At 64.4% G+C, this 10,317-nt stretch overlaps 1 protein-coding gene across 2 annotated transcripts in view; it reads left to right on the top strand.

Moving 5' to 3' along the window:
• Positions 1 to 7,058: 7,058 nt before the first annotated feature.
• Positions 7,059 to 10,317, top strand: part of APC2 (APC regulator of WNT signaling pathway 2) — a 17,624-nt gene continuing 14,365 nt past the window's right edge. The window contains exons 1-6 of one of the 2 annotated variants that reach the window (XM_040629669.1): positions 7,059 to 7,266; positions 7,356 to 7,578; positions 8,536 to 8,644; positions 8,734 to 8,847; positions 9,388 to 9,465; positions 9,620 to 9,718. In XM_040629669.1, the coding sequence (XP_040485603.1) occupies positions 7,059 to 7,266; positions 7,356 to 7,578; positions 8,536 to 8,644; positions 8,734 to 8,847; positions 9,388 to 9,465; positions 9,620 to 9,718 (831 nt within the window). Of the gene's footprint in view, positions 7,267 to 7,355; positions 7,579 to 8,535; positions 8,645 to 8,730; positions 8,848 to 9,387; positions 9,466 to 9,619; positions 9,719 to 10,317 lie in introns of both variants that reach the window. The other variant, XM_040629668.1, reaches the window with a different exon arrangement.

Raw genomic sequence — 10,317 nt, 5'->3', positions numbered from 1 at the left:
CCGCTGCTCTCCTGGCTAGTTTTCACTTCCCAGCCTTTGCATGGGTTGTGCCCTCTGCCCAAGTACCCTACCACTGATTCACGGCACCTGCTTGCGGAGGCCACGGTAGCGTCCTTCTCTTGCTGCTTGTTCTTTGCTTTCCCAGGACTTAGCACAGTTCCTAATAAACCCCTCCGTGTCTCTGGTCTACCTTCCACGTCCTATCCCTCCTGGACCAGCACAGAGCCTTCCGCCCTGTTCTCCCCGCTGCCGCCAAGGGGCGCCGGTGAGCACCTAGTCGGGCAGATCCCTCCTCTGCCCGCAGCCCTCCAGGGCTCCCAGGTCCCTCGGGTTAAAGGCCTGAGACCTCCCACGTCCACGGGACCCAGCACGACCCCTCCCACACACACTTCGTCCCCACCTGCCTCCTCCCTTTGCTCCCGCTGTTCTTGTGCTGGGACGCTCTTCGTTGGGTCTACTAAGTGCTCTTCCCGCAGCCCTCCACGCCCCCACCTCCCTGCTGTTTTCAGCGCTCACCGCTAGCCAGCTTACCGTCATTCCCTCTCCTCCCAGTGTGTCCGTTTCCCACGAGCAGGGTTTTGACTGTTCGTTGCACAGGGCCCAGAACACAGCAGGTGTTTGATAGATGTTGGTTAAATGACTTGAATGGATGTCTGTTTACGTGTGGTGTGGGCCAACAAGCCCCCTCCCAGCTCCCAGCTCAGAGTCCGGCAAACCGGAGGCGCGCGGCAAATGTTTGCTGAATGACTAATGGACTGAGCGCGCAGCCCGAACCCGGCTGCTGCGGACCCACTGTGCCAGCGGGCAGCCGACTGCGGCCGCAGGACGGCGCCCCCCTCCATCCTTCCGAAAGCTCCATTCTCCTTGGGACCCCTTGCGCTTCGGGTGCCCAGCCCCCCCGGCGAGCCCCTCCCCACTCGTCCTCCGCCCCCACCCCTCTCCAGTCTCCCACCTTCCTCTCCCGAGTCCTCAGTCCCGCGAGACTCCCTTCCCCCGCTCCTGCGAAGTCCCGCAGACCCGCTCGTTGGTCGCCCCCCCTCCCCAGAAGTCCCCGCCCCAGCGCCGCGGAACGAGCCCTCCCCGCAGTCCCTCCGCGCAGGCGCAGGGAGTCTCCGCTGTGCCTCCCCCCTACCCAAGCGGCCGAGGGCGGGGCGCGGGCTGGTCCGGGGCGGCCGCGGCTCCATGGGGCTCTTGGGGCTGCTGAACCTGCTACACTCGGCCTTCTTCGGGGACCAGGTAGGGCGTGGGGGGCGCTCCAACACGCGCACGAGGCTTGACGGGTCTGGGGTCTCGCGCAGTTGCCGCGGAGACCGTTGCCAGGGAAACTGCCTCAGGCTGCTCGCCTGGCTGGGAGCCCCTCCCCCGCGTTGCGGCGAATCCCCCCCACCCCGGGTCTGCGCAAGCGCGGCCTTGCCGGGCCCAGCTCCCGGTCTCCAAGGGAGACCCCCCGGACCCCTCCCCATTACGCGGACACAGAGAGCAGCTGGGGCGGGGGGACTGCGAGGGGGACCGTCCTGCCGAGGGTCCGTCCCGTACAAGCGGGTGGCTGCCGGGCCACGCCCTGCACCGTTTCCGGCCTCAGTTTCCCCTCTGGGCTCCCCGTGTTGGGCCGACTCGGACGTTGGCTGACGCTGAGGTTCATAATATACATCGCACCGGGCCCGAGTGCTTTGCCGGCCTCTGTAATCGTTCCGAACCCTGCGGCTCTAACATCCCCAATTTAAGAGGATACTGGGTCTGGGGGCACAGCGGGGAGGCCAAGGTCACGCCTTCAGCAGGGCTGGGGCCTGAGCGCCGGGCGGAGGCGTCCGCGGAGGACCGGGCCTGGAGGCTGATGGGGAGCTGTCCGCGGTGCTGACAGGAGGCTCGCTCGCCCCCTACCCGCACGGCCCCACCACTCCCCCATCTCCAGTGGCAGTCCTTCCTCGCCCATCAGGGCCCTGCTCCGTCACCCAGCCCGCGCCCCATCTCTGGTCGCATGACAACCTGGTGTCTTCCTGCTTCCTTCTGCCCCCCCCCAGCTCTGAATGTGTGGGGGGGACACCCCGGGTTCTACCCCCAGCCCCTAGCACATCGGGGGGGTCAGTGAAAGAGGGCGGGGCATCAAGTGGGAATTGACGCTGAGGTCAGGCTCAGAAGACTCAAAGACACTCTGTGAGTGACCGTGTTGTGTGCTGGCCGGAGGCTGGGATGGGGGTGGGGCGGGGAGAAGGGAAGATCTCAGGGCGAGGGTGGGGAGGAGCGAGCCCCATGATTCAATTTTCCCCTTGAGAGCCCAGCAGTGGTAGGGAGCACGGAGGGTCCCAGGGAGGGTACGTGGGAAGGGTCTCCCCACTAGGCCTGGGTACTGTACAATGGGGGGTCGCTTCATTCCCCCAAGACTGGGACTGGGGTACTGGGCTGCTGTGGGGTTTCCCAAGGCTCTGTGGTTCTTGAATTTCCAGTGATGCCTGAGTCTGTGGCTCAAAAATTTACAGGGTCAGGGATTTTCGAGGGCGAGGAGGGGCAGGGGGGTCAGAGCTATGAAGTCCCAGAGGCTTGAGGACAAGGGCATCTTGCCTTGGGGTCTTGGTCCCATGTGCCCTCAGCCTTCCAGGCCCCAGGGCTGGTGAGGCTCATGAGTGAAATCCAGCAGGGTGCTCCCTGGCTTAAGCCTCAGTGTCCTTATATGTATGAGGACAAGGCTGGCCTTTAGACCATCTAAGATTCCGGCTGAGAGGGGCCTGGGGAGCAGTGACCTCTGAGACTGGGTGGGGGAGGTAAGACTTCGCTCTGTGCGGGCAAGGATTCTCCAACCCACCTCCCAGTCAACAAAACAGGAAACTGAGGCCAGAGAGAGGCCCAAGGTCATGCAAGGGAATCAAGGTAGAGCTGAAGCTGGGGCCCTGGGCGCTGTCCTTTCCCCACCCCCATTCCAGCTTTGCCCAGTGTGTCCTGCTCTTTGTGGTCAGTTCAGCCCATGACTCCTCCAGGGGACTGCCCCTGCTCTAAACCCCTCATGATGACCTGATCCAGCCCCACCAGAAACCCACATCCCCTGAGAGGGCATTGATCTCAGCTCCAGGAAACGCACATGCTGTTCCTTCAGCCTGAGCTGCTGTTCCCCTCGCTGCTTCCATGCCCGACTCTTATTCATCCTGAAGAGGCCAAGCACCCGTGTTCCTTTCTCTGTGCAGCCTTCCCAGAAAGAGCCCCCTTGCCCACTGCACCCCGTCCTCAAGCCCCACAGGCTGGGGACTGCTGTGTCTGGCTCTGGAGGCTCCTCTCAGGGCCCCCAGCATTGCTAGCCCAGGACAGGCACCTGGCACCTCCTGCAGTAAACCCAACAGAAAACAGTGTGGTCCCCGTGCCCTTGGCTGCCTGTCCCGTTGTTCATTGCACCGGCCCTTACTGAGCCTGCAGCCAGCTCCCCATTTTACCGAGGGAAAAACAGGTTCTCCCAGCCAGGAAAGACAGAGGCAGGCCCCCTAAACTGCCTCTCCTGGCCCAGAGCCTCCTTCGTCCTTTCGGGCGTGCGTGTGTCTGAGGCAGTAAGGACTGGTCGCAGCCATGAAATTCTGGCTCTGGGTGTTAAACCCTCGAGTGGTTCTGGGGACCCATGGAGGATCTGAGACAGCTGGGACCCCAGGCCTCTCCCTCCTTTGCCTCCCCTTCTGTGAGGGTGAAATAGGAGCGTGATGAGAGACAGAGACACAGGGAGACAGAGATTGAAGGAGACCGAGCGACATGGGGTGGACGGGAGTCATGGCAGATGGCCGCGGACAAGCTGTGCCAGGGAGACAGTGAGAAATGCCGGGGTCCCAAGTGCTTCTCGGCATGCCCGCCCATCCCCCATGCTCAGCCCTTCTTGCCAGCCGTGACCCTCTGGTGGCGGGGGCTGGGGTGTCCAGCCTGGATCCTCAGCTCTGCCCCGCCCTCACCCATCTGCACAGGGCCTGGCTGGATCCGTGGGGAGGGGCTGGCCTGGCTCCTGCCCGACCCCCTCAAATTCTGATGTAACATCCAGCACTGGATGTTTTAGTCTCAAATTCTCCGGATCCAGCCTCGGGAGGTTCTTTAGACCGCTTTACTCCGGAACGGGTGGGGGACATAGGGTCCTAGACCTCGAGGCGCCCCCTTCTCTTGGAGGGGGTTCACCCCCCTTTCTCTGCACACGCAGTCCCTGAACCCGCCCGGAGGCCCGACGCCCCGTTGCAGCCGCTGGTCCCCGCCCTGGGGCCGCCATTGGCTGTTGCCATGGTACCAGTCCGTCTTCCCGCGCCGCAATTGGCCACGGCGCCTGCATCCCGCATCCCGCATCCCGCATCCTCCCCCGCTCGCGGTGGTCTCGCCCAGCTCCAGGAGCGGCGGCGCCGCCTGGCCAGGCCGGGACCGGGCTTTGTCCGCCCCAGAGCCCTCTGCCTGCGCCGCCTTGACCCCGGAGCCCCGGAGCCCACGCCCCGCGGCGCCCCTGCCAGCCCAGCCCGAGATAAAGTAAGCGGCGCGCTTCCCTGGGTGGAGGGCAGGGGGCGGGTCCTCCGCCTCTGCTGGGGGTCTCCATCTCTGCTTCGCCTGCCAGCACACACTGCGGAGCCTCCGTGTCTCCAGGGTGGAGCCAGAAGGGAGACAGAACCAGTGAGGTGGGCACCTGCATCACTGCTCTCCCCACGCACACACCCACTCACAGGGTCGAACGCTCGGATCTCCCACAGTCTGCAGGCAGGCCTGCTGTGTGTTTGGGGGATAGCGCTACACCTCGCTGGACATCAGTTTCCCTCTCTGTGAAGTGGGGTTTGGACTGAAGGAAAGAGAAGGAAGGGCCCCTTTGGGCCACATCTATGCCATCGTCCCCTGAAATTTGGCCACTCTCCGCTCAATCAGACCAACCCCCAGCTATTGGTGCTTTCCCTTCTGCAATGGAGATCTCCCAAGGAGGCTCCTGGGAGTCCCCTGGTGCAACCTGGGGTGGAGGGGCAGGCAGGAGGGCTTCCTGGAGGAAGCTGCACCTTGAGGGATGGCAGGAGTCGGGAAAGGTGCTCCAGGTGGAAAACTGCACATGCAGAGGCCTGGTGAAAGAGCACTACTGTGTGGCTGCAGGTGGACGTGGAGGAATTGGGTCTTATCTCGAGGGCACTGGGGGGCCATGGGAAGTATCGGAGCAAGGGAGGGATGGAGTCCAAACAGTGACTTCCAGAGCTTCCTTCTGGTTGTGCGTGAGGAGTGGACTGCGGGAGGCCAGTGAGGCTGTCCTGATGGGAGGAGTGTGGGGAGCTGGGGGAGTGGGGGTCCAGCTGCACAAAGCTTGAGGGGCTGGTGGGAGTGTGGAGTTGGGGACTCAGGCTGAAGGGAGGGGGGTCTGGTGGGTGGCCTGCTGCCAAGGTCGGGCTGATGAGGATGCAGGGGAGTGAAGGCATCCCAGGTTTAGCCTGGAACGTCCACAAAGACACCCGTGAGAGAAACGGGGAGGCAGCCCTGGGTGGGGCTCAGGGAGGGGACCTAGGATGGTTGAGGGAGTGGGAGGGGGTGTAGGGGGTGTTGTGCCTCACCTAGTGCTTTGTGTCCTCAGCCAGGACACGGCTCCAGCCCAGGGAGCTTGCCACAACCCCAGGCCTGATTCCCAGCTCTGGGACCCCCGACTGAGCCTTGGGTGGGATCACTGTTGGGGTGGGAGGCAAAGGCTGTGGTCCCCAGGCAGTTGGCCTTCCCCACCTGACACACCGTCTGCCATTCTGACTGTCCCGCCTGCCCTGTGACTTCTGGTTTTGCTCCATGACCACTCCCGTGCCTGACCCTCTCATCAGCCTGCGGGATGGGCCCGGCATACTGAGTTCTCATTGCTCGGATGGGCGAAACAAGGCCAGAGAGCTGGCCTCCTGAGTACTTCCGGGGCCAGGCTCCTGTCATGCCTTGTGTGGCCCCCTGGCCTCACTTCCTCTGAGCACAGCCATGGTGGTCCCCAAGGCTCAGGCCTGTGACCAGGAAGTCAGATGACAGGGTCAGGCAAACAGTAGGTCCTCCCAGTGGGTTAGGATGGCCTGACCCCCTCTCCCCACCGTACACCAGGCCCAGCGCGCCCTTAGTGACCCCACGGTGGGTGGGCTGGGGAGGGTCCAGTGGGTACGAGCAGAGGGAGGACAGTGAATACGCAAGTGAATGAATGCATGTGGCCAGGTGTGGGGGAGTAAGCACCTCCCTGTGGGCAAGGGAAGGCTGGCTGGTTTGGGGAGGGGGCTCCCGGGAAGGAGGTGGAGGAGAGGATGGGCTGCCATTGGTGCGCCTCAGACAAAGGCGGAGGGAGGGGGCGAGTACTGATGGGAAGGGAACAAAGAGGGAAGGGGGGTGGGGAGGAGGTGGGACCGCTCAGGGAAGGGCCTAGCCAAGGGAGGAGGAGCTGCCCACCAGCTGGACAGAGGAGCAGGCTGGGCCAGAGTGAGAAAGGACCGCCACACACAAAGAAGTGGGTGGCAGTGGCAGAGCCCAGGAGATGGTGCATGGGGCTGCCGGGGCCGCCGGGGCTGCCGGGGCTGGTAGACGGCTGATGGGAGGGGAGCCGGGCCAAGCAGGTAGCTGTTGGTGGAGGGGGGCAGGGCATCCAGAGTGTAGACCCCCAGGGTGACTGTGATGAGCTGGGTCTGTCTGTCCCGTCCGGCTGGGGGGGTCGCCGCCAGCAGCCTGGCCATCGCTGTCTGAGCTGCTTTTGAGGGCGGATGCAGCATTCTTATCGTCCCTTCGCTGGGCCAGCCGGTGGTCTGTGCACCTGACCTCTAGCAGCTGCGTGTCTGTGGGGCTGGGCCTTGGCTGTCAGCTCGTGGGTCTGGGAGCCCAGCAGCGAGGACGAACACGCGTCTGTGTCTGCTGGTCGGCTGGACGTGTGGTCTGTCTCGACGTGGCCCTGCCCACATCTGTCGCTATCTGTCGCTCTACGGGCCATGACGCATGTCCTCAGGGCCAGCCCTGCAGCAGTCCACACCAGGCATTCCTGCTGGGATTCACCCCAGGACCGGATGGGAGGGCCAGCCCTCCCTAGACCCTTGGATGAACCTTCTGGCCTGTGGCCGCAGGCGCTGCAGGAGCTGAAGATGACGAGCTCCGTGGCACCCTACGAGCAGCTGGTGCGGCAGGTGGAGGCCTTGAAGGCCGAGAACAGTCACCTGAGGCAGGAGCTGCGTGACAATTCCAGCCACCTGTCCAAGCTGGAGACGGAGACTTCCGGCATGAAGGTGAGGGTGGGGCTGGGGAGGCGGTTGCAGGCACAAACACCAGGGCGCTGGACCCCGAGGCCGGCAGGCCAGGCTGGGGCGTCTCATGGCGGGGGAGGGGGGGGTCCGGGCAGCCCAGGGCGGCCAGCTGATGCTGGTGGTACTCCGGAGGAGCAGGAGGGGGCACTGACCTCGCCCTCTCCCTCCATGCCCATACAGCCCTGCAGATGGACATCACCAGCCTGTACAACCTCAAGTTCCAGCCCCCAGCCCTAGGCCCCGAGCCCACTGCGCGGACCCCCGAAGAAAGTCCCGTCCACGGCTCTGGGCCCTCTAAGGACAGCTTTGGGGAGCTGAGCCGGGCTACCATCCGGCTGCTGGAGGAGCTGGACCGCGAACGGTGAGAGACAGCAGGTGGCGGGAAGCCCCGCCCTCAGACAGCTCCGCCCCAGCGATCCCTGGCCCCCGATTGGCCCACCGGCATGTGTCCCACCCACCTCCTGAGTCGACCCTGCTCACACAGGCTGCTGGTGGCTCGTCTTCCCCCTTTGTCGGCCCCTCTGGAGGACAAAGACGAGGGGTGTTCCCGGCAAAGAGGAAGGCTCCTGGGAGATGTCCTCAGGGGTCCCCAGTATGCAGGCTTCACCAGGGACGGGGTTGTGTCCATTGCCAGGGTCAGGACTGGAGCCAGAAGGACTCAAGGCCTCCTTTGTGGAGAGAGGGGCTGTGGCCCAGGAAACCCGGCCCGTGGCCAGCAGAGGAAAGCAGGGTCCGGGCTCCCAGCTCAGCTCGGTTGTGTGGGGTCGGATGGGGCAGTTCAAGAGCAGCTTGGAGTCAGGTCTACACTGTGCTGTGGGACCTCAGGCGAGTCTCCTAAGCCCCCCAGCCTCAGACTTCTGGCCTGTAATTATATGCAACGTAGGCAAAATTATTTAAAGTCAATACATTTTTATTTAAAGAAAAAAAAAAAGACACAGCCTAAACATGGAGCTCTGTACAATGGAAATAGCAGCGTCACCCCAGGGTTGTTAAGAGGGAGACTGTTGGGCCTGGGGTCACCTGAGCCAGAGCTGGTCTTTGCAGGCTAGGGGGAGATTAGCAAGTGCGGGAGAGGTGTTAGGGGCACAACAGCCCCCTCAGAGCCTTTCTCCGCGGATCAGAACTTATAAAGGAATTGCCTCTTTCCTTTGAATTAATTTTCTGCACCCCACCCCAATCCCGGGAGCACCAAGGGCGAGACTCTGCCCTGCTGTGAAACTTGGCACAGCCAGCACCCAACAAGCGATCAAGGTAAACACCACGTGCACGACGGCTCCCCCGCTGCCAGCCTGCGCCCACCGACTTGCCCCCCCCCCAGGTGTTTCCTGTTGAACGAGATCGAGAAGGAGGAGAAGGAGAAGCTCTGGTATTACTCACAGCTGCAGGGCCTGTCCAAGCGCCTGGACGAGCTCCCGCACGTGGAGACGGTGAGCCGGCGGGGCGGAGGGGCGGTGGGCGGGCGGGGGCCTCGGGCCCGGGCGCGCCCTCACCGCGGTCCGCCCGCCCCTCCCAGCAGTTCTCGATGCAGATGGACCTGATCCGGCAGCAGCTGGAGTTCGAGGCCCAGCACATCCGCTCGCTGATGGAGGAGCGCTTCGGCACCTCGGACGAGATGGTGCAGCGGGCGCAGGTGAGGCGGTGGGCTGGGCCGGGTGCGGAGCAGGTGCGGGGAAGTGGGCATTACCCAGCGGGCGGGGACTGCTGTGGGCGGGGTCTGGCTCAGGGGGCGGAGCCAGAGCTAGAGCCCTTTGTGGGTGGGGCCAGAGGGGGCTAAGGGCAGAGCTGGGCCCAGGGGGCAGAGTCCGAGAACAGTGGGGGCAGGGGGCGGACAGTGCGCGGAGCCGAGTATGAGCAAGCCCTGGGCCTCGGTCAGTGGACGGGACCAGATCAGGGGTGGGCGGGGCCAAATAAGGGAGTGGGTGGGGTCAGTGTCGGTTGGGGTTGGACCATGGGTGGGACCGGGATGTGGGCAGAGTCAGGTAACACGGCGGGGCTTGTGGCGGGTGGGGCCATATAGAGGAATAGGTGGGATCAGAGCCAGGGGCGGCGGGGCCGGGGTGGAGTCAGCCGTCAAAGTGCGGTTTGGGCAGTGGGTGGGGTCACAGCAGGGAGTGGGCGGGGCCAGAGCCGGGGCGGGGTCAGCCCCAGCGGGCACCTTTCTGTGGCTCAGATCCGTGCTTCGCGCCTGGAGCAAATCGATCAGGAACTGCTGTCGGCGCAGGACCGCGTGCAACAGACCGAGCCCCAGGTACGGGGAGGGGGGGAGCCGGGGCCCTGCCCTGGGTGCTGGAACGGGCCCGTAGCCCCCACCCACGCCGTCATAGGGCTGTGGCCGGCAGCAGTCTGGGCGCTTTGTGGGGTGCTCCCCAACTGAACCCCCGGGCCTGGCGTTCTCCGCACAGGCCCTGCTGGCGGTGAAGTCAGTGTCGGTGGACGAGGACCCAGAGACTGAGGTCCCCACGCACCCTGAGGATGGCGTCCCTCCCCCGGGCAACAGCAAGGTGAGGGGTATCCAGGTTTTTGTGGGGCCAGGCGGGTGGGTTGAGGTGAGAGGGCTGTGGGTGGCCGGCCGGGTTGAGGTGTATGGTGAGGTGGGTCCCGCGTCTCTGTCAGGCGTGGGGGACCCTCCCTCCTCCATCTCCATAATGTATCCCCAGGTGTGGAGGGGCCACCCTGGGTGGGGGGTGTGGTGAGGCTGGCAGGACCAGCATGTGGTCTGCGGCCTGGTAAGGTGGGTGGGGAATAGCTATCCTGGGGAGGGGGCACTCGAGCCTTAGACGTAGGAGGTCACCCATCGGAGTACCCAGTGAGGGACGACAGGGTGGGCATTTGGCCCTCCTGAACTGGGGGCACTCCAGTGCTGGCTGATGCCTCCTGCCCACCTCCCCAGGTGTGTGCGCTGGCCCCCAGGGTGAGGGGGTTCGGGGTGAGCAAACGATTCTCCTGGGCTGGGGTCACAGGACTCACTGTGTTTGGGCGGCTCACGGGGGTGCCGGGGCTGCCCCTGGCTGGGGCCCGGTGAGCTGGGTGGTGTTCCCCACCTTGACTCCATCCCCTGCCCTCCCAGGTGGAGGTGGTCTTCTGGTTGCTGTCCATGCTG

The sequence above is a fragment of the Ursus maritimus genome, unplaced genomic scaffold (assembly GCF_017311325.1).
Source record: "Ursus maritimus isolate PB19 unplaced genomic scaffold, ASM1731132v1 scaffold_14, whole genome shotgun sequence".
In the NCBI taxonomy this organism is placed as follows: Eukaryota; Metazoa; Chordata; class Mammalia; order Carnivora; family Ursidae; genus Ursus; species Ursus maritimus.
Note: the sequence above shows the minus strand (reverse complement) of the source record. Positions and strands in the feature narration are given on the sequence as shown.